The sequence below is a fragment of the Ahaetulla prasina genome, chromosome 2, assembly GCF_028640845.1.
Source record: "Ahaetulla prasina isolate Xishuangbanna chromosome 2, ASM2864084v1, whole genome shotgun sequence".
Taxonomy (NCBI): domain Eukaryota; kingdom Metazoa; phylum Chordata; class Lepidosauria; order Squamata; family Colubridae; genus Ahaetulla; species Ahaetulla prasina.
Window position 1 is genome coordinate 1,051,298 of NC_080540.1, and position 21,291 is coordinate 1,072,588.

Here is a 21,291-nt window from a genome sequence, read left to right on the forward strand (position 1 = left end):
TTGATATATTGATCATCAATTATGTTGTAAATGTTGTACCTTGATGAAGGTATCTTTTCTTTTATGTACACTGAGAGCATATGCACCAAGACAAATTCCTTGTGTGTCCAATCACACTTGGCCAATAATATTCTATTCTATTGTGAGAGGTGGAAGTATGGAAGGGTTTCTCCTAAAGTCTACCACCATTTCTATGGGACACACCACGAGGCTAGTCGTTCAACCTCCCATCTGTATGCGGATTCATCATTGTCTCAAATGAGACTGATCACTGTTGTGTCATCTGCAAACTTCAGTAGTTTAACAGATGGATCATTAGAGATGTAATCATTGGTATACAGAGAGAAGAGAAGTGGGGAGAGCACACAGCCTTGGGGGGCCCCTGTGCTAATTGTACAGGTATTTGATGTGATCTTGCTTAGCTTCACCTGCTGCTTCCTGTTTGTTAGGAAGCTTGTGATCCACTTACAAGTCTGTTCCGGTACCTGTAGCTGGTTTAGCTTAGTTAGAAGAATGTCTGGAATGATGGTATTGAATGCTGAACTAAAGTCTACAAAAAGGACCCTTGCATAGGTCTTTGGAGACTCAAGATGTTGTAGGATGTAGTGCAGAGCCACAGCATCATCTGTTGATCTATTTGCTCAGTATGCAAATTGCAGGGGGTCTAACAGTGGATCCGTAATGGTTTTCAAGTGGGACAGCACTAGCCTTTCAAAGGTTTTCATGACTACAGATGTTAAAGCAACTGGTCTGTAGTCATTCAATTCCTTAATGGTGGGCTTCTTCGGCACTGGGATGATGGTAGAGCGTTTGAAGCAAGAAGGAACATGGCACATCTCTAGTGATTTATTGAAAATATGGGTGAAGATGGGGGCCAATTGGTCAGCACAGACTTTTATTTATTTATTTATTTATTTTATTAGATTTCTAGACCGCCCTTCTCCCGAAGAATTCAGGGCGGTGTACAGCCAAGATAAAAATAAACAATGTACAATTAAAAATAAATTAAACTTATTATACAGTTAGGCCGATAAATTAAAATATATAATCTAAAAAAAACCCCAATTTAAAACTTAAATAACAATTAAATTTAAAATCTAAACAATTTAAGAAAGCCCCGCGCGAACAAACAAATATGTTTTCAGTTCGCGGCGAAAGGTCCGAAGGTCAGATATTTGGCGTAAACCGGGGGGAAGTTCATTCCAGAGAGTAGCACCCCCCTCAGAGAAGGATCTTCCTGGGGCCGCCAGGCGACATTGTTTGGCGGACGGCACCCTGAGAAGTCCCTCTCTGTGTGAGCGTACGGGTCGGTGGGAGGCATGAGGTAACAGCAGGCGGTCCCGTAAGTACCCAGGCCCCAAGCCATGGAGCGCTTTAAAGGTGGTAACCAGAACCTTGAAATGCACCCGAAAGGCAACAGGTAGCCAGTGCAGTCTGCGCAGGAGAGGTGTTACATGGGAGCTACGTGGAGCTCCCTCTATCACCCGCGCAGCTGCATTCTGGACCAACTGAAGCCTCCGAGTGCATCTCAAGGGGAGCCCCATGTAGAGAGCATTGCAATAATCCAGGCGAGAGGTAACGAGAGCATGAGTGACTGTGCATAGGGCATCCCGATCAAGGAAGGGGCGCAACTGGCGAACCAGGCGAACCTGGTGAAAGGCTCTCCTGGAGACGGCCGCCAAATGATCTTCAAGCGACAGCCGTGCATCCAGGAGAACACCCAAGTTGCGCACTCCCTCCTTTGGGGCCAATAACTCGCCCCCAACAGTCAGCTGCGGCTGCAGCTGACTGTATCGGGGTGCCGGCATCCACAGCCACTCGGTCTTGGAGGGATTGAGCTTGAGCCTGTTTCTCCCCATCCAGACCCGTACGGCCTCCAAACACCGGGACAGCACCTCGACAGCTTTGTTGGGGTGGCCCGGGGTGGAAAAGTACAGCTGAGTATAATTAATACAGCTGAGTATAATTAATTAAGCAAGAAGGAGTTATCTTGTCTGGACCTGGAGCTTTTCCTGGCTTTTGTCTGTGAAATAAGTCTTGCAATTCCTTTTCTGTGATCACTAGGGGTTGTGAACCCAATGGGATGGGGTCAGTTATAGGAGGCTTGGCTGTTGTTGGTGTGTTTGAGATGGGGGTTGTGGAGATAGGTGGCTGTAGTTTCCTTTCAAACCTGCAGTAAAACTCATTCAGGTCATCTGCTAGTTGTTGATTTCCTTCAGCCTGGAAAGGAGGTTTGCCGTAGCCGGTAATATTTTTAAGAGTTTTCCACATGTTTGCTGGTTCATTTGTTGAGAACTGATTCTTTAGCTTTTCAGAGTAGCTTCTTTTTGCTGCTCTGATCTCCTGTGTTAGTACATTTCTGGCCTGATTATACAGCATTTTATCACCTTTTCTGTAGGCTTCCTCTTTGGAATGACGTAGCTGCTTAAGTTTAGGTGTGAACCAAAGTTTATTGTTACTGTATATTCGCAAGTTACTTGTCGGTACACATAGGTCTTCACAAAAGCTGACATATGATGTTACAGTATCTGTGAGTTCATCCAGTTCTGCAGAGGTATCTTCAAAAATATTCCAATCAGTGGAGTCAAAGCAGGCCTGTACCTTTAATTTTGCCTCCTCAGTCCAGGTCTTCATTGATTTAATTGTTGGTTTTGTGGTTTTAAGTCTTTGCGTCTAAGCAGGTACAAGGTGAATCATGCAATGATCAGAGTGTCATACAGCTGCTCATGGTAAAGACCGATAAGCATCTTTTAGTGTTGTATAGCAATGGTCTAAAGTATTCTTGCCTCTAGTGGGACAATTGACATGCTGAAAGTATTTTGGTAGCTCTTTCCTTAAGTTTGCCTTGCTTAGATCTCCCAAAATAATGGCCAGTGAATCAGGGTATTTGGCTTCAGCCTCCATAATTTGGTCAGCTAGAGTTCGTAATGCCTTGTTTACACAGGCTTGTGGTGGAACATAAACAGCAATTAGAAGAAATGAGGAAAATTCACGAGGCGAATAGTATGGTTTGCAGTTGCTAATTAATGTCTCTAGGTTTTCATCACAGAATTTGTATATTATCTTCTGAGACTAGCTGCTGTTAATATATAGGCATAAGCCTCCTCCCTTCTTTTTACCAGAAGTTTCTGTAATTCTGTCTGATCGTTCAATCTGAAATCCTGGGATATGCAGGCTGCTATCTTCAATTGATTCATTTAACCAGGTTTCAGAGAAGCATAGGACTGCTGAATTGTAAAAATCAGAATTGTATCTGTTTAAGAGGAGTATTTCATTCATCTTATTAGCAAGTGAACATATATATATATATATATATATATATATATATATATATATATATATATATATATATATATATATATATATATATATATATATATATATATATATATATATATATATATATATATATATATATATATATATATATATATATATATATATATATATATATATATATATATATATATATATATATATATATATATATATATATATATATATATATATATATATATATATATATATATATATATATATATATATATATATATATATATATATATATATATATATATATATATATATATATATATATATATATATATATATATATATATATATATATATATATATATATATATATATATATATATATATATATATATATATATATATATATATATATATATATATATATATATATATATATATATATATATATATATATATATATATATATATATATATATATATATATATATATATATATATATATATATATATATATATATATATATATATATATATATATATATATATATATATATATATATATATATATATATATATATATATATATATATATATATATATATATATATATATATATATATATATATATATATATATATATATATATATATATATATATATATATATATATATATATATATATATATATATATATAGGAAGAAGAAAAGAAAACAATAGGACAGGAACGGTAGGCACGTTTGTGCGCTTATGCACGCCTTATGGTCCTCTTAGGAATGGGGTGAGGTCAATAGTAGAAAGTTTTGGTTAAAGCTTTAGGATTATGGGAAGAGACCACAGAGTCAGGTAAAGTATTCCAAGCACTGATGATTCTGTTACAGAAGTCATATTTTCTGCAATCTAGATTAAAGCGTTGACATTAAGTTTAAATCTATTAGTTGCTCTAGTATTATTGCAATTAAAGCTGAAGTAGTCTTTGACAGGAAGGACATTACAATAGATGATTCTGTGAGTTAAACTTAGGTCTTGTCGAAGGTGATGGAGTTCCAAGTTTTCTAAGCCTAGGATTTCAAGTCTGGTGGGATAAGGTATTTTGTTGTTTTCAGAGGAATGGAGAACTCTTCTTGTAAAATATTTCTGGACTCGTTCAATTGTATTGATGTCAGAGATGTGGTGAGGGTTCCAAACAGGCGAGCTGTATTCTAGAATTGGTCTAGCAAATGTTTTATATGCTCTGGTTAGTAGTGTGGCGTTTTTGGAAAAGAAGCTACGCAAGATTAGGTTTACAACTCTTAGAGCTTTTTTTGCTATGTAGTTGGAGTGGGCTTTGGCACTTAGATCATTTGACATGAAAACTCCAAGGTCTTTAACGGGATGGGGGTCGTCTGTAAGGTAATGTCCATCTAGTATGTACTTAGTGTTTGGGTTCTTTTTTCCTATATGTAAGACTGAGCATTTGCTGGTTGAAATTTGGAACTGCCAAGTTTTAGACCAAGCGGTTAGATGATCAAGGTTATTTTGAATGATAGATGTATTGACTGTGGTGTTAAATAGTTTGACATCATCAGCAAAGAGAACACAATTACTTGAGATGTGGTCACAAAGATCATTTATGTATAGTATGAAGAGTGTTGGTCCAAGAACGCTGCCTTGAGGAACGCCACTCTTGACAGAAACAGGATTTGATAGAGCATTGCCAATTTTGACCACTTGTTGTCTGTTAGACAGAAAAGCAGATATCCATTTGTGGAGGGGTCCTGAGATGCCATAGGATGTTAGTTTTAGGAGAAGTTTATCGTGTACTACTGAGTCAAAAGCTTTGCAGAAGTCTATGTAGATTGCATCTATTGATTTGCCTTGATCTAGATTTGAAGTCCATATGTTTTTGCAGTGGAGAAGTTGTAAGTTACATGATAATTTTTTCCTGAAACCAAATTGTTTGTTGGAGAGTAGGTTGTTAGTTTCTAAGTGTGAGGTAATGGATTGGTTGATGATAGATTCCATGACTTTGCAGGTGACGCAGCAAAGGGAGATCGGTCTGTAGTTTTCGAGTAAGCTGGGGTCTCCTTTTTTGAAGATAGGGATGACTGTGGCTAGTGACCAAAGTTTGGGAAGAGAACTGGTAGTGAAAGCTTTATCAAAGATAATACTTAGGGGTTCTGCTATATTAATGGAAAGTTTTTTTAAGAAGTAAAAGTTTTTTTAAGAAGTAAAAACACTTTCTCTGTTTGTTTTTTTTGGTAATCCATGGCTCCGGAGAAATTGCTTCTTCCTGTGTTAGAATCTCCTCCAAGTTTGTAAAAGGGGGGGGGGGTGTGAGATCACAAAAAGCTACTCCTTCAAGAAATGTTGCTTAATTTTTAACAGATGGTCTCATGACTAAGAAATCCATAGTGAGTCGCAGAGAATAATTAAAAATAAAGAAACCATTAGAGAGCATTTCACCGAGGCAGCCTTCAGCGGTGCCATCTTGGATCCAATCCAGATCCTGAAGATGAAACTCAAATACTTTGGCCACCTGATGAGAAGGAGGGACTCGCTCACTGGAGAAGAGCTTAATGCTGTGAAAGATTGAGGGTAAAAGAAGAAGAATGGGACGACAGAGAATGAGGTGGCTGGATGGAGTCACTGAAGCAGAAGGCGTGAGCTTAAATGGACTCCAGAGGATGGTAGAGGACAGGAAGGCCTGGAGGAACATTGTTCATGGGGTCGCAATGGGTCGGACACGACTTTGCAACTAACAACAACAGCACAAAGAGGAGGGGTCAAGCTGTTCTCCAAAGCACCAGAAGGCAGAACAAGAAGCAAGGGATGGAAACTAATCAAAGAGAGAAGCAACCTGGAACTAAGGAGAAATTTCCTAACTATGTGAACAATTAATTAGTGGAACCGATTTGCCTTTAGAAGTTGTGGCTGGTCCATCCCTGGAGGTTTCAAAGAAGAGACTAGACAGCCACTTCTCCGGAATTGTATAGGGCTTCCTGCTTGAGCAGGGGGTTGGACTAGAAGACCTCCAAGGTCCCTTCCAACCCTGTTATTCCGTTATTCTTCGGGACTCCTTTCAAGCGCCTCGGGACAATTTCCCTCTCCGGCGCTCGGACGGTTCGGGCTTCCCCAGCGACTGATGACGCGCCGGCGCCCGCCTTCGCCATTGGTGGCCGCGTCGGGAGGACGCTAGGGCGGGGGAGGGAGGGGCGGGCGCGGAGAAGGGCGCGCCAGTCTGGCTCGGGGTGTCGTCCGGGCAGCCCTTCCCGAGAGTCTGCCGGAGCTTCCGCCTCCGCGGCCCGCCGAGATGCCGCCTCCGTGGCTGCTGCTGATCCTGGCGCTGAGCGCCCCGCCGGCAGGTAAGGCTGCGCCTCGAGGGGAGTCACGCCCCCCGGGACCCCCGAGGCGCCTTTCCAGAGGTCCTTTCCCGCAGCCACAGCCCTGCGGAGGGGGCTGAGCGGAGGGAGGGCGGCTCGCTGGCGAAGGGGCGATGAGCCTGCGGGTAGACCCGGTGAGGCAGCAGGTGGGCTCGCCGCGAGGTCAGGTAGAAGTTCCATGCCCGGCGGCAGGCAGTCTGTGAATTTCAGTCATCCGGAGGTGTTCCGAGGTAGCTCTGGGGAGTCCCGGGGAATCCACGCGGGAGAGGCGGAGGCCCAAGGGGTGCGGGTTTGGGGGACTCCTGGCCATGTAAAGAGCGCTTTTCCTGGCCACCGGAGCCGAGCCTCTCCCCGCTCCGGTTTCGCTTTCTTTTTTTAACCGCCGGGATTGAGAAGGAGCGCCGAGGAAGCGGGAGTTCGCGTCTCTCTGCCTTCCAGCTTTCCTCCGGGCAGACGTCTTGGGCTCCGAGGCCCATCCTCCACGGCGCGAGGGCCTCACGGGCTGGCCGGAGGCGGGCCCGCTGGCGACTTCGCTTTCTGGGCAAGGCGGCGGAAGGACGCGGCTCGCCCCTGCCACTCCGGGCGCTGTGCTTTCTCGCCGGGCGACCCCGGACCAGGACGGCTGGGCATTCCCCGGAAGAAGGGCGGGGGTCTCTGGGCTGAGGCGTCCCTCCCGGGCGGGGCCGCAAAACCGCGGAACTCCCTGCCTCTGGAGAGCCACTATCTCGGGGCCCCGCAGCCGTTCAATGGGCGGGCAGGGGGCTTCCTGGCAGCCGCGGCCTGATCCCCGCTTCCTCCCCCTACCCCACCCCGGCAGGTGGCTTCGTCCTGCACCTGGAGACGGACTGCCTCCTCTCGGCCGACGGCCGCCTCCTCCAGCCCCAGTGGACTCTTTTCTTCAACAAGATGCCCTTCACCTGTTTCGACTATCAGCAGGCGGAGTTTGTGCCCTGCGGCCTGGGCGCCTCCGTGCCCTGGAACTTCACTGGGGAACCGGTCGCTGGGTGGCTCATGAAAACCTCCCAGGAGCTGCCACAGGAAGCCGCCCAGCAGTGCCAATTGCAGGGCCAGTCGCTCTGGGCACGGACCGGGGACAGGCAGAGTGAGTGGGGGACGGGCGGGCGCTGGGTGGGAGAGGAGCACCTAATGGGGGCTTGGCCAACTAAAGGAGAATCCAGGCTGGAAGAGGTTCTTAAGAGGTCATCTAATCTGACCCACGAAGACAGTAGACGGTGGCAAAGAAGTCAGTTAGAAAAACCTTCCAAATTGCTGGTCATGGGGGCCTTGACCTCCAACTGGAAGCAGGGCAACTGTTTGTGCAGAATGCCACAGTCTGGTCCCACCTTGCAGGCAGGGCGTTGAGAAGGAGTGAGCCCAGCCGACCTCTGGAAGCTTTGATTTCAGATCAGAGCATTTTAATTCAGGGGGGTGCTTCCGAGGGAGGGAGGGGTGGGGAGATCGGTGTGGAGTGGGGTGCAGAAAGAAAGAGGGAGGGCACAATCCAGCCTCCCCTGTCCGTCTTCCTTCCTCAGCTGCGCCAAAGCTCCTCATTTCCCCAGTTGCCCCTCAGAACACTCCGGATCCCATCATGCTGGCCTGCATGGTGTGGGGCTTCTACCCAGGGGACGTCAACATCACCTGGCTTTGGAACGGGCAGCCCGTGAAGGATCGGCTGGACCCCCCGCAGGTCACCAGTAACGGGGACTGGAGCTACCAGGCGCGGCTGACGCTGCCGGTCGATCCCCAGAAAGGGGGCAGCTACACCTGCTCCGTCCAGCACTCCAGCCTGGCTGCGCCCCTCACGGCAGAATGGGGTGAGTGGGAGGGAGGAGACAACTCCTTTTGTGGGGTATGTCTTCCTGTCAGCTGCCCCCTCAAGGGGACCTCTGTGCCCCTGCAGTGTTCTCCTCTCTCAGGGCTTTCCAGGAAGGCCTCTGGACAAGGCAGTGCAGGGACCTGTCCAAGAATTGAGCCCCCCCCCAACTACAACCGCCCCCCACTTAGAAACAGCAGAAATGTCCATCTTGGTGAAATCGGAACAACCTGTGGGACTCTCCTCCACTGGGGGACTGATGGTTTCTCCAGGACAGCATCAGCCTTAAGATGCCTGGACTTCCATTCCGAGAATCCCTCAGTTGTTGAGCCTGTGCGGCGGCTGTGTGGGGAATTCTGGGAGTTGAAGTCCTTGCATCTTAAAGCCTTAACGGGGTTCAAGGGCAGGGGGCTCCCTTCCTTTGACCCCCTCATCAGCAGCAGGAACACCTGGGGGAGGGGGAGGGGAAGCCTTGTGCTGGGCAAAGGAGCCCGAGGGGGAACCCTCCCTCCATTATGGGGGTGACATAAACGGGCCCCCCTTTTCTGTCTCGCTGCTCAGCCCCCGGCCTCCCCTCGGAGCTCTGGGTCAAGATTGGGATCTCTGTTGCTGTGATGGTGGTGGGGACGGTGTTCCTGGTGGCCGGCCTGGTCTTCTGGAAGCGGTCAAGGCTCCAAGGTGAGACACCTCCCCCCCCCAGGAGCAGAGCGGGAGGGGGAGCCCACGCAGGGGGTGAAAAAGGCCTCTGGGGAGGGGCTGTTTCATGCAGGGAGGAGGGGCTGCGGCTGCTCCAAGGGGGTCCCTGGCTCTCTGGGGCACTGGGGCTCCCCCAACCCAAAGGGCAGGGGCTTCAGCCATGGAGGGCAACCATGGGGGAGGAGGCTCAGAAAGAGAAGGTCACAACGTGTGGATGTGGATGAGGGGAACTGTAGTGCAGCAGCAGCAGCAGCAGAGTGGGCCTGGGGGGGGGGGGTGAGGAGGGGCTGGCCGGGTCTTAGGGCCACTGCCCCTTCTCAGGGACCCCCCCCCACTGCTTGGCCCCCCCCGGGACACCCAAACACCTGACCAACCCATTGGCTCCCCTCCCCTGCAGGATACGCCCTCCTGGAAGGCAGCAACTACCCCCATGAAGGTAAGTGGCAGCAGCCGGGGGGGGGGGCAGACTGATGGTCCCCCCCCCACCCATGCTTGGGCTCCAGCCCCCACCTCTGAGGCAACAGAGGCCCAGCAGCTGCTTGGTCGGGAGGGGGTGGACTGGGGGGGGGGCACGCACCCTGCTAGAAGACCCCTCCCTCCACTTCTCTTCCTGTCTTGCCCCAAAGACCTGACCCACTTTGGCTCTTGTGGGTGTGTGGAGGGGTCCCCCACCCCAATTTCTGCATTTGCTGTAACAGATTCTCACCCTCCTTCTTCCCACTCCACAGGTCGGTAGCTTTTGGACTCCCCCCCCCAGCTCAGCTGCACCCCAGCAGCCCCCTCCCTCCCTCCCTCCCAGACCCCTTCCGAGGGCAGCTTTATCCTGGGGGGGGGTCTCCAAAGAGGCCCCTCCCTCCCCGTAGAGGCCTTTGTGCTCCCTGAGTGCTGTTGCAGTGGCCACAGAATGAAGAGCCGCGACCCCCCCTCCTCCACGCTTGCAGATGTCGGGGTGCTGGCTCTTGCAGCCCCCCCCATTTCCTGCGCACTCGCTTCTCCCCCAGGACGGGGCTCAAGAAATAAAAACATGGCTTCCACCCACCCAGTTGCACAGCCTGATGGTGTTGGGAACCCTTTGGGGGGGAGGGGGGAGAGACGGGGGCAAGGGGGGGAAGCTTTACTTTGCCTGTGTGTGTGTGTGTGTGTGTGTGTGTGTGTGTGTGTGTGTGTCCGGGAGAGGATTTGGCTGTTTCACAAAAGGGACCTTGAACTTCCGGGCAGGAAGTGGCAAAGGCGGTGCCTGTCTCTGTGCTGGGGGGGGGGGGGGGAAGGGCTCAGAGCTGGCAAGGCCGGTGATGCCCAGGGACCCCCAAGGGGCAGAGGCAGGCCAGGGTTTCCAGCGTCAGCCTCCCCTGTAGGGGTCCCCCTCGCCCCTCCCCCACATTCTGCACTGGGCAGCCACGCCAGACACACACACACACAGGGTGGCCCGCTTCTCCCCCCCCCATCAGCCCTGAAGAAAGAGGAAGAGAGAAACACCCCCTCACACAAAAGAGGGAGGGAAACGAGGAAAGCCCCTTCCGCAGTTCAGTTCTTAAGGACTAGCCACATGAAATCTTTCCAAAGCTGGAAGAGTTTGGCAAGGCCGGGGTGGGAGGAGGGGGAGGGCTTTGGTGCTCCCTCAGCTGCCCCTCCCCCCAAAAAGAGGGGCTGGGAGTGGGCTGCTTCCGAGAGGAGTGAGCCCTGGGGCCCCGAGTGAGAAAGACGACATGAGGAGCCTGGTTTAAAAGGGGAATCCAAAGTTAAATCTGGATAAAAAGCTTTGCAGCATTTAGAGGGGGGGGACACGGGGGGGGGCTAGATGACTTGACACACCCCCCCCCAGCATAGGTCAGGGATAATACCAAGGACAGAGCTTCCCTCGAGGGGAGAATTCCGGTTGCTGCTTCTCAGATTCTCTGGACGTTACCCCATTGTAGCCAAAGCTCTGGATCTCCTGTTGGCCTCCCATCCAGGGGCCGAGGCTGCTCTTTCATCACATGGACTGTGGCAACAATGACGGGCACACGGCAGTTCTGGAGGGCCCCCCCAAAGGGACACGGGGGGGGGCATCTGAGCAGGGCCTGGAAGCCAAGGATTTGCACCCCAAACACGAAGGGGGACAGCAAGAGTCCCAGGCCCCTCGCAGGACCCCTCCCTCTAAACCCAAAAGCCCCCTTACCTGAAGCATGGAGTCCCCCCGAGCCTTGGCCAGGTATTTCTGGGCAGAGGATGATGGGCCCGGGTGGTGCCAAGAGAGGGCTGTTTGAGGCTAAGGTAAAGGAACTTCCCACCTGACCCCCCAGGGCAGGGCAGCCCCCATCATCCACAGCTGGGCATCCAACAGATAAGGACGGAAGATGCTAAGTGGACTCAAGTGACCCCAAACCTCGGACCCCCCCCCCCCGCACTCTGACCCCAGGAGACAAGGACTCCACCCGGCAGCCCGGCCCCCTTTCAGGCCCCTTTGGGTCTGGCCTGTTTTGCCACACACCCCCATCCCAGGAACACCTCCCCAAAAAGAGGACTGCCAAAGACAGATGTTCAAAGGAGGAAATATTCTCGTCAGTTCCACAAAAACAGCTGTAAAAAGGCAGGAAACAATCTTTGCCCCCCCACATCGCTCCTCATCCCCCCCCCACCATTGGAAGAGCGGGGCAGGGAGGGCAGGAGCCCCCTCCCCCCAGGCCTCCCTGGGAGGGGGAACCGAAAAGCAAGGGCCTCTCTGCCCTTCCCCATTGACCTTGGAAGGTTGGGGGGGGGGACATGTGACGCTCCCCCCCCCCCGCGAAGCAGCTTCTTGAAGAGGCACCTTGAAGGCAAGAGAGGTGCCCCCCCCACCTGTCCCCCGGTTGCTGTCCATCAGGTTGGGGCCCCCACCCCGGTTATTTCTGTTCCTTGGTGGGGGCGTAGTAGAGCTCCAGGGGCTTGCTCAGCTTCCAGTATTTCTCGTTCACCAGTTCCAGAGTCACAGAGCCGTTCAGCGTCTGAGCCAAGGAAGGACGGGGAGGGGACGGTCAGTTAGAGGGTCTTCCCTCCCCCCACAGACCCCTGGAAGACCCAGGAATTCCTCTCACTAGGAGGGGGAATAGGTGACTCGGGTGAGTGAGTCAAGCTGCACAGACCCAACCGGCAGATCTGCTGGAGGGGAATGTTTCTGGTTGTTACCCCTTCCCCCCGACCCTGGCCCCGTGGCCCCCGCCTCACCGAGAAGGCCCCTCCGGCCGTGGTGGTGATGTAGATGGTGTACTGCTTCTCGCTGACATCGTCCAGGGCGGGGGGCTCGGGGCCCAGGCCAGGGGTCTCCTCCAGGGCAATGCGCAGGGCCAGGTATTTGGACAGGTGGTCCACCGTGGCGTTGGCCGTGGTCTTGACGTACCTGCCAGCCCGGCGGGAGGAAGTGAAGGTAAGAGGAAAGGCTGGGGGGGGAGGGCGACAGTCCCGCCAGTGCTGGGGGGCGGGAATAGAGAGGAGCTGCAGCCTAGGCAGGGGGTCACACATGCCAGGTCCAGAAGAAGCCCCCACCTCCCCAAAGACCTGCCCCCCATCAGACCCCTTTAAACTTGAAAGGCTGCCCCCACGGAAGAGCCCCTCATCCGCTCACCTGGTCTGGGAGTAGCTCCCCTTCTCCACCAGGACTGGGTGAGGCCGGAAAACCAGCTCGATCTCACTGCTACCGGAGTCGGCCCCGGGTTCAGGGCTGCCGCGCCCTCCCTCGTGGGAGGTCTCGGGCTCGGCGCACGACTCGTCCGAGGCCCGCGAGCGCTTGCAGCTGGGCCCAGCCTCCGGCTGACTGGGGGCCGAGGCGTTGCTGAGGTGGGACCGGCTGTCGCAGTTGTCTTCTGCCCCACTGAAGGTGGTGTTGTCCGACTCCTGCGGGTGCTTCCGAACCCGCTGCCCCCTGGCGGAGGACAAAGGCCGAAAAAGCAAGGGGGGGGAGTGGGCACTGTGAGGAACGCCAGGTCTCCCCTTTCACACACACACACCCCCGTTCCACTCCAAGGATCCCCCCAATGGTGAAATCCTCCATTGGTTTGCTCCCTGCGCATGCGTAGCGCACACCAGACGCACACGGTGTGTCCGCCTGCAGCCAGATGCACGCTGCATGGGCGGTGTATGCCAAACACGCTTCGCTTGGAAAAAGGAGCCGTTTGGAGGTAAGTAGAACAGCGAAGGGGGGGACGACTTTTTTTCACTACCGGTTTGCCGAACCAGTAATTTTATCGCTATCAGTTTGCCCAAACCGGTGTGAACCGGTAGGATTTCACCACTGGATCCTCCACAGAAGAAGTCTGGGAGGGAATGAAGCCGCCTGGTTTGAGCAGGGGTTGGACTAGAGGACCTCCGAGGCCCCTTCCTAGAGGAACCTGCAGGGACAATGCAAGGAGTGCTGCCATTGCAGATTCGGGGGGGGAGGGGCCTCCAGCAGGGCTGGGCTCACACTCAAGAACACAAATCCTAAATACCAGGGGACACCCCCACCCTAAAAAATTTTTTGTGTGTGTGGCAACGACAGAAGTGATTTCTGGGCACAGCGGCAAAAATTGCATGAGGAATTGAGCCCCCCCCAAGTGCTTCTGCTGTGCTTCCTTCTGATGGGGAGAGGCTTCCCCAAATTTTTTTGGGGGGGGGTTGCATAAGAGGCCGAGGGCAGCCCAGAGAGGAAGGGGAGGCCACCCGCTGCCCCCCTACCGGTTCATGGCCTGCATCTTGAGCCCTTCCTCCATGCTGCTGCGCAGGGCCTGCTGGTTGTGCAGCCGGTTGAGCTTGGCCAGCACCCGGTCCTGGTGGGCTTCGTACTCGTCGCGGCTGGGGTAGATCTTGGAGATGAGGGCATCGAAGTTGGGGTCGGGACGCAGGGAGCGCTTGGACACCAGCTTCTTCCGGCAGGTGGGGCACTCCTTGTTCCTGCAGGGGAGGCAGGAGGAGGAAGTGGAGACGCTGGGGTGGCCCCGCCGGACCGCCTCTGAGTCCCCCCCCGCCCCTTGGCCCCCCACTCCTACCCGCTGCGCAGGGCAGTGACGATGCAATCGGAGCAGAAGCGGTGCAGACACTCCTTGGTGGTCATGGTGTGCTTCAGCATGTCCAGGCAGATGGGGCACATCAGCTCGCTGTGGAGGCTGCGGGGGGACACCGCGATCTCCGTCCCGTCCATGACGGCCTCCTGTGCGGAGAGACGGGGAAGGGGTGGCGTCAGCAAGGGTTGGGGCACCTGCGGTGGCCTGACTGCTCTGCCAGCGAAAACCGGCTCGCGAGCTCCGTTTTCAGCTCGGTCGGCCTCCTGCAACCCTCTGCCAGGGAAAATGCAGCTTGGGAGGGCTGCACGCCCCAAAATGGAGATTGAGAGCCCACTTTTGCTGGCAGTGGCACCGCGGGCTGGTCCTTCGCTGTTTCCAGGGTGGCCCCACAGGACACTCCTGCTCTTTGGCGCAGCCCTTGGCCACTGCTACCGTCCCACTTAAACGCCAGTCCTGCCGGGTTGCTTCTGGGATGCGACTCAAGGGCCTGGCCGCAACCCCCAAAGCAGGAGTGAAATGCTACTGGTTCGCATGCGCAGAGGGTCCAAAATCGGACATGGAGATGGCGCGTGCACTCCCGAACCAGTAGTGAAGGTAAGTAGATTTCACCCCTGCCCCAAAGCCCCCCCTGGCTTGAGAGTCTGGGGGTGCCACGCCAATCAAGAGACCAGGCCAGGTGGGAGACGCCTCCCCTTCCAATCACGTGCCTTGAACCGGCCCTGCCCTTCTCCTGCCAACCCTGCGCCAGGGTCCCTCACCTGGGGGGTGCGGTGAAGTTCGTACAGGCTGAGCTCCCAGGTCTTGCTGGTGGTCTGTGCGTTGGCTGGGGCGGCCATGGCAGCGCTGGGGGTCAGGAGGGATGGGGGGGGGCTGAGCAGAGAGGGAAGCCCCCCCGGGGGTACCTGTGTGCGCGGCTTCTGAGAATAACCCTGCAAAGGAATTTAGAAAAAAGCCTCAAAGTAGCTCGGCTGCAAAAGCAACAGCCTCAAGGAGCCCCCAAATCCCAGAACGTGGGACCCTGGAGGTCATCTAGTCCAGCCCGGACAGTGGCTAGTGCAGGGCTTATGCTGGGGAGGGGGGGCGGCTGGAGCGGGGGAGGAATTTTGGCTGATTGGCTTGGAAGCCTGGCAGGATTCTCCGCCGCCCAGGCCAGATGCCCTCACCTATCAGCCCCAGCGCCACGGCCAGGGAGGATGGGAACCCCAGGGGTGGCCGAGAGGCTGCGACCCGACCAGCCACGTCCGGCGGAGGGGCCTGGGGGAACCGGGAAAGCAGCCGGCGCTCTTGGCTTCCCTCCCCCACCCCGAGACCCCCCATGGAAGAAGCCTGCGCCCCCCGCCCTCCCCCCCCGGGAGCCGAGCCGAGCCAACGGACCGGGGTCCCCACTGCGGCCCCTTGGGAAGCCCGAAGGCTTCGCGGACGCAAAACCGAGTCTAGGAAAGGCCAAATCTTTTTTTTGGGGTGGGGGGGGCGGCGGCCTTGAAATGCTCGCCCCCTCCCCACATTTTTCTCTCGGGTTTGCTTCCAGTTCCCCCAAGTCCGCTTCCCCTCCTGAAAGAGCCGCGTCCCCAGGCTGGGAAAGGCCGGGCGGCGCTCTGTGCACGCCCAGAGGACCCCTTCTCCCTCCCATCCCCACCCGCCCCCGCGGGCGCCTCTCTCCCGGCGCTCTGCACACGCTCAGGAGGAACCTCGCCCGCTGCTCAGCTCAGAGCCGGCGCCCTCTGCACATGCTCGCCGTCCCCGCCGCTCCGCCCGAGCGGTCACAAAAGAGGCTGGCTTCCTCCGGGGAAAGCGGGGGCGCCCCTCCCCCCACTGCAGCCCCCCCCCCGTCCCGCCGGCCCCCACCTTCTTTCCCGCGGCGGGAGGGGGAGGGGCGGCGCCGGAGTCTTTTCCCCGCTCTTCCGTCCTCCGCCTCCCGCTCCGTCTTTCCCTGCCGGGAGGCGGGCGAGGGTGGGAACCTCCGAGCGCGTCACTTCCCCTCCCCGCCCCGTGACGTCACGAGAGGGGTGTTCCCCCACCAAAGTCGCCCCGCCCCCCCGGACAGCTGCTCCGCGGGAAGCCCCCCCCCGCGAGACCCGCAGGTGCAAAGCCCCCTCCTCCCCCCAGGGGGCGGGGGGCCCGTCAGCTCCTGCCCTTCGGGGTCCCCGGACCGAGGAGGACGGGGGAGGGGAGAGATGGGGGCGGATCGGTTCCGCCCCCCCCCGCCCGAAAAGTTTGGATTAAGGGGTGCCTTCTCCCTTTTCCCTCCGAGCAATCAGGGTCTCCCCAAAGAAAAAAGGCCCGGGTGGGGGGAGTGGAGGCTTGCGGTGGGCTGGGCCAGCTGCCCTGACTTTATTCCCCCGATTTTAAATGGGTGGGCCATAAACCTGATATATTTGCCCCAAAGAAGGGAAAAAGTGGGGGGGGGTTTCTTCCAAAAATTTAATGCGAGTGGAGGAAAACACAAGAGCGCCTAACTGATCTTGAACTCAGAGCAGGGCCTGGGATGGGGGACCACCAGGCGATCCCAGGTTGTTCCCCAGATGCATCAAGAGCTCTTCAGGGCTCCTGCCAAGCAGGGCTGATCCAGGGGGGCTTGGCCAGAGGAGCAACGGGGGGTGATCATTGACCCCAGCCAGGGCGGGAGATGTCTCTGGCTCCTGAGCCTGCCTCTGGGTGGAAGGGGGGGCGAGGGGGGGCTGGACAGGAGGCTGGGAAGGCGGGACTGGCCTGGGCCTGCAGAAATGCCCACCTCCCTCCCAATTGGGGGGGGTCCCTTCCAGGCTTTGAGGGGAAGTTAAAGGCCAGCTTCACCCCCACAGTGAATAAGGGGGGGGGGGAAGAGACCAGTTGGGCCCAAAGCCTGTGGGGGTGGGGTCGGCTCCAAGTTTTGTTCTCCTCTGTGGAGGGTCGGCCGGAGAGAGGCCTGGCTGCTGGGAAGGGCCGGCCGGTGGGCCTGGACGGAGCGAGTGGCTGGAAGGATCCTGAAAGGGCCTGGACCACCCAGGCGGAGCCCGCCCACTCTGGCACAAGAAAGGGGCCTGAGGTGGGGGGCCTGAGGTGGGGGGCAGGCTGAATGAGGCTGGGGGGGGGACCGCTCTCTGTTGTCCCCCCTCCAACCCAAAGAGATGGGAAGCCCCCCTTTTTTACATGGGAAATTGTGGGTTGTGGGGGGAGACTTTTTGAGGGCTGGGATGCAAAGGAAGAGAAGTGGGGCTTCAGCCCATATTACACACCAGGAAGGTGAGGCCAAGAGAGATCTGGAGAGGAAGAAGCCCCCCCCCTCCGCCCCTTTCCCTGCTTGCAGAGGAGGGGGGCACCAAATTGGAGAAGTGGAATTTGGGGGAAGGGCTCCATCCTTCAGTGGCTCCATTTCCTTGCTCAGACTGTCCAGAGAACAGCCTCCGGTCAGTTTCCAGCATTCCACAGAAGGTGAGACATCAGGGAACAGCCAGAGGCTCTGCATCACTCTGGGCCACACCCTCCAAGTGGGACTGCCCCACTTTGTCATGATGGAAACAGGGTCTGGCATCAGACGCTGTTCTGGTGCCCGGGAACTTATGGGGCTGCCGTTCCCCACTCACACGGCCCCCCATGGGTGCAACTCTCAAAAAAAAGGCAGCGCAGCCGCAGGGCGGATCTGATGGGACTCCCTTTTCCTTGGAGGGGTGGCCAAAGTGGGAGGAAAAGCGCTTGGGGGTCGCAGCCAAGGTGGCTTTCGAGTCGGTCTTGGGGGTGCTGTGTGGGGCAGAAGCTGGAGGGTCTCCTCGGAAGAAGAGTTGCTTGCGCCCACTCGGACCCAACACCGAGGGCACTTTCTTTACTTCTTTCTTTCCAAAACTAGACCCGAAGCCCCCCCCCCCAGCTGAGAAATAAATACCCCTTGAATCCTGTGCCGCAGGTCCTTCGGAGGGCTGGGCCCCTGGGGGCCTCTTGGGCCGCTGACCACCAACCCCGGCTCTTGATGTCCAGACTCAACTCTCGGTGGAGAGACAAGAATTGCGTTTGGACAATCACAAGCCGGGGCTCCAGGTTGAGGGGAGGGAAAACCGAGAGGCGGCCATTGGAGTTAACAGAGCTCCGGGCCCCGGCTGGCCCCGAACGTCCCCGGGAAGGGAAGAGTGTGGTGTGCCAGCCAGCTGCCCCTCCCAAGACAGGCCCTCTCCCATCCTTGCCCCTGCCCGGTTTTCCTCCTTCTGTATGTGTCAGTCTTTCCAGAACAAGAGTGTTGGAAAGGACCTCGGAGGTCTTCTAGTCCAACTTCTAGTCTAGGACAAATGGCTGTCCAGTCTCTTCTTGAAAACCTCCAGCGATGGAGCACCTGCAGCTTCTGGAGGCAAGGAGTTCCACTGGTTGTCCCCACTGGCAGGAAGTTTCTCCTTTAATCCCAGGTTGCTTCTCTCCTTGGTTGGTTTCCATCCCTTGTTGTTTCTTCTCCTGCCTTCTGGTGCCTTGGAGAATAGATGCCCCCCCTCTTCTCTGTGGCAGCCCCTCCAATATTGAAACACTGCTATCGTGTCACCCCTGGACCTTCTTTTCTCTTGACTGGGCATCCCTGTTTCCCTTCTGGCCATTAATCCCTCTGACCCTCCACAAGGAAGTTGCTTCCCATAACCTGCCCGAATGTGCTTCCTGTCCTGTCCAGTGGCGCACGTGGGCAGCCGGTTGTCTCCCTTAAGAGCTTTTCTGAAGTTGGTTGTGGGTGAAGCTGCAATGAGTGAAGCTTTGCCACATTTTTGGGATGTACTGGAAAAGTGTCTCCAGTTTCAGACATTTTCCTAGACCAGAAAGTAAGCTAAGTAAGCAACAGATTAAATGTATTGTGTTAGATGTGTGTTGTGTGCATTTTTTTCAAAGCACCTGAAGCAGAGGGGCAGGTTCTCTTACCTTGGCCCCCCAACCCCTTCCTCTTGTGCCCAGGGCCAAAAACTGCCACCCTTTTGGAAGAGGAGGACAACCGTCAACTTCCGGACCTCCGAACCTTCCCTTGCGAGCTCAAGACACATTTATTCATCTGTGCAGGACTGGCTTAGATTTTAAATTTATAGGGGTTTTAAATTTATAGGGGTTTTAAATTGGTTTTAATATTTATATTTCCATTTTAATAATTGGGCATTAGAATAAGTTTTTTAATGATTATTTTAATTTGTATATTGATGTTTTATATGCCTGTGAACCGCCCTGAGTCCTTTGGGAGATAGGGCGGTATATAAATTCGAATAATAAATAAATAAAATAAATAAACCCTGGAGGGAAGTTTCCAGAGTCAACTAAAATTTATTTTTCTTTCTTTCTTTCTCTTTCTTTCTTTCTTTCTCTCTCTCTCTCTTTCTTTCTTTCTTTCCCTCCCTGCCTCCCTCTCTCCCTCTCTCTGCCTTCAGCCTCCCCTCCCCGCCTGCTTGGGGGCTGCTGGGACACCCAAGCGGAAGGAGCAGCCCTTAACCCCACTGAGAACAGCTGCTGTCCCAAAGCTTCCTTCCTCTTCCCTCCTCCGGCATTTTTCCTTTCGTGTTGTCACCATGATCCCGAAAGAAAAGAGCAGCTGAAAACAGGAGGCCTGGGCTCTCGCCTCCAATAGGTACAGAGTGCAGACTTCAGGACTTTTTTGATTTGGCAAATGTTAATAATGTTAGCAGGGGGAAAAAAATCACATAAATCTGGCTTCTCTCTCTCTCTCCTCCAAACCAAGGACAAAAGAGGATTTAAATTTGGTTTTAAGTGCTCCACATTCTGATTTTCTTGCTAACCGCCCTGTGTGGCCGATGTGACCAAAGGGAGGTTTTATCTCTGAAACCAGGACTGCTCGACTGACCCTCCTCTTTTGACCCCTCCTGCGTGGGGCATCCTGGCTCTCAGAGCTCCTTGGGATGCCAAAGGGCAGGGAAGCTGCTTCTTGGAAGACCAGGGTGGTGAGGATGGTTCTGCTGGCTGCCGGGAGGAAAATTCACCACCCAAAATGGCAGCCTGGATGGCCAAAGTGGCTCCCTTTCCTGCTTCCCAGAGAGCCGGGTGACCACCTCCTCTTGGTGCCTTCCCTCCCTCCCTCCCTCCCAGGCTGGCATTCCTCAGCCATGGCACCGGGGAGCCTGGAGGCCCTGCCGGTTTAAGGGCGAAGGGGGCAGGAGCAGTCTTGAGGAAAAGGATTGGGGTGCAAAAAACGGCTTTGGCGAACGGGGCACTGCAAGGGGGCTGGGAGAGGCTGCCTTTCGCCTCCTCTGCCTTTGGGATGGGGTGGAGGGGTGGGACCCCCAGGCCCTACATTGCCCGCCCTACATTGGCTGCTGAATCCAGGACCTCCCGGGGACACAGCAGGCGAAAGCCAGCGCGACTGGACCTGGCGCAGGATGCAGCCCTTCGCGGGCTCCGTCGCAGCTTTTCCGTCGGGCTCCAGATGTGCGCGGAACAATACCTGAAAAGAAACCCGGGCGGGGTGGGGGGGGTGAGTGACGTCATCCTCCCTGCTAAGGCGGTCCCGGGAAAGGCGGGCGAGAGGCGGCTGGCCCCCTGGTGCTGCCGCGGCGCTTCCGACCGGCTCCCCTTCTGCCCCGGGCGACAAAGGGCCGCCTAAAAGGCGGCAGCCAGAGCCCCGCAAGATAGCAGAAGCTGCGTTCAGACGACGCGCCTTTCCCCAACCCGGGTCAACTCTGCGCTCAGAAACTCTGGAACAAGAGCGAGCAGGGACGGCCCCCCCACCGCGTGCCGGGCTCCGCGCCAGGCTCCGAGGCAGCAGCCGTGGGGCCTTTAACTAGCTGGCGGTGTCTGGTTAAACCATGTTTAAAGGAAGCTTTGCTTGGGGAGCACCCAGATCGGCACCTCGGATCGTTTTCTCTCTCTCGCTTCCCTCCCAGGGTGGCTGGGGGGACCAAGGAGGGGGAGTCAGGGACAGGCAAGGGGGGGACCGGCTGCCCCGCTCCTCTGCCCGTGGGAACCCACTGGGGCTGGACTACAGTTCCCATCACCTAGCATATGGGAGTAGTAGTCCAATGCAGAGTATTCTCGTAGCTAAGAATGGGAAATCTACCTTGAGGCCATCTAGTCCAGCCCCTGCTTGGTCCAGGGAAGCAAATAACAGGCGTCTCTGCAGCGAATATGGGGACCAGCTGCCGCCACCCCTCTCTCGGTCACGTGTTCCTCAACCCAGCTACTCCCTTAAACGGATTCTGGGCACCATCC

General features: G+C 54.6%; 2 protein-coding genes across 2 annotated transcripts; one reads left to right on the plus strand and one right to left on the minus strand.

The window, feature by feature from the left end:
• The first annotated feature begins 6,477 nt into the window (after positions 1 to 6,477).
• LOC131192816 (class II histocompatibility antigen, M beta 1 chain) lies at positions 6,478 to 10,154 on the plus strand. The gene is made up of 6 exons (XM_058172366.1): positions 6,478 to 6,618; positions 7,454 to 7,738; positions 8,169 to 8,450; positions 9,011 to 9,127; positions 9,543 to 9,581; positions 9,874 to 10,154. The coding sequence occupies exons 1-6, from the start codon at positions 6,567 to 6,569 to the stop codon at positions 9,879 to 9,881; spliced, it is 783 nt and encodes a 260-aa protein (XP_058028349.1). The 5' UTR covers positions 6,478 to 6,566; the 3' UTR covers positions 9,882 to 10,154.
• A 1,539-nt stretch (positions 10,155 to 11,693) lies between these two features.
• Positions 11,694 to 16,116, minus strand: RING1 (ring finger protein 1). The gene is made up of 7 exons (XM_058172315.1): positions 15,985 to 16,116; positions 14,898 to 15,068; positions 14,125 to 14,285; positions 13,814 to 14,029; positions 12,726 to 13,022; positions 12,329 to 12,500; positions 11,694 to 12,108 (listed from the first exon to the last, which is right to left on the minus strand). Exons 2-7 carry the CDS (start codon positions 14,973 to 14,975, stop codon positions 12,007 to 12,009), a joined length of 1,026 nt encoding a protein of 341 aa, XP_058028298.1. The 5' UTR covers positions 14,976 to 15,068; positions 15,985 to 16,116; the 3' UTR covers positions 11,694 to 12,006.
• Positions 16,117 to 21,291: the final 5,175 nt, after the last annotated feature.

What these genes read in the sequence shown, in the direction of transcription:
- LOC131192816 (XM_058172366.1), top strand. Translation starts at nt 6,567, where the DNA reads ATGCCGCCTCCGTGGCTGCTGCTGATCCTGGCGCTGAGCGCCCCGCCG. An exon ending in GCTGAGCGCCCCGCCGGCAG is followed by an intron (nt 6,619 to 7,453) that starts GTAAGGCTGCGC and finishes CCACCCCGGCAG; the next exon opens with GTGGCTTCGTCCTGCACCTG. An exon ending in ACGGACCGGGGACAGGCAGA is followed by an intron (nt 7,739 to 8,168) that starts GTGAGTGGGGGA and finishes TTCCTTCCTCAG; the next exon opens with CTGCGCCAAAGCTCCTCATT.
- RING1 (XM_058172315.1), bottom strand. Translation starts at nt 14,975, where the DNA reads ATGGCCGCCCCAGCCAACGCACAGACCACCAGCAAGACCTGGGAGCTC. An exon ending in AACTTCACCGCACCCCCCAG is followed by an intron (nt 14,286 to 14,897) that starts GTGAGGGACCCT and finishes CTCTCCGCACAG; the next exon opens with GAGGCCGTCATGGACGGGAC. An exon ending in GGGAGCTACTCCCAGACCAG is followed by an intron (nt 12,501 to 12,725) that starts GTGAGCGGATGA and finishes CCGGGCTGGCAG; the next exon opens with GTACGTCAAGACCACGGCCA.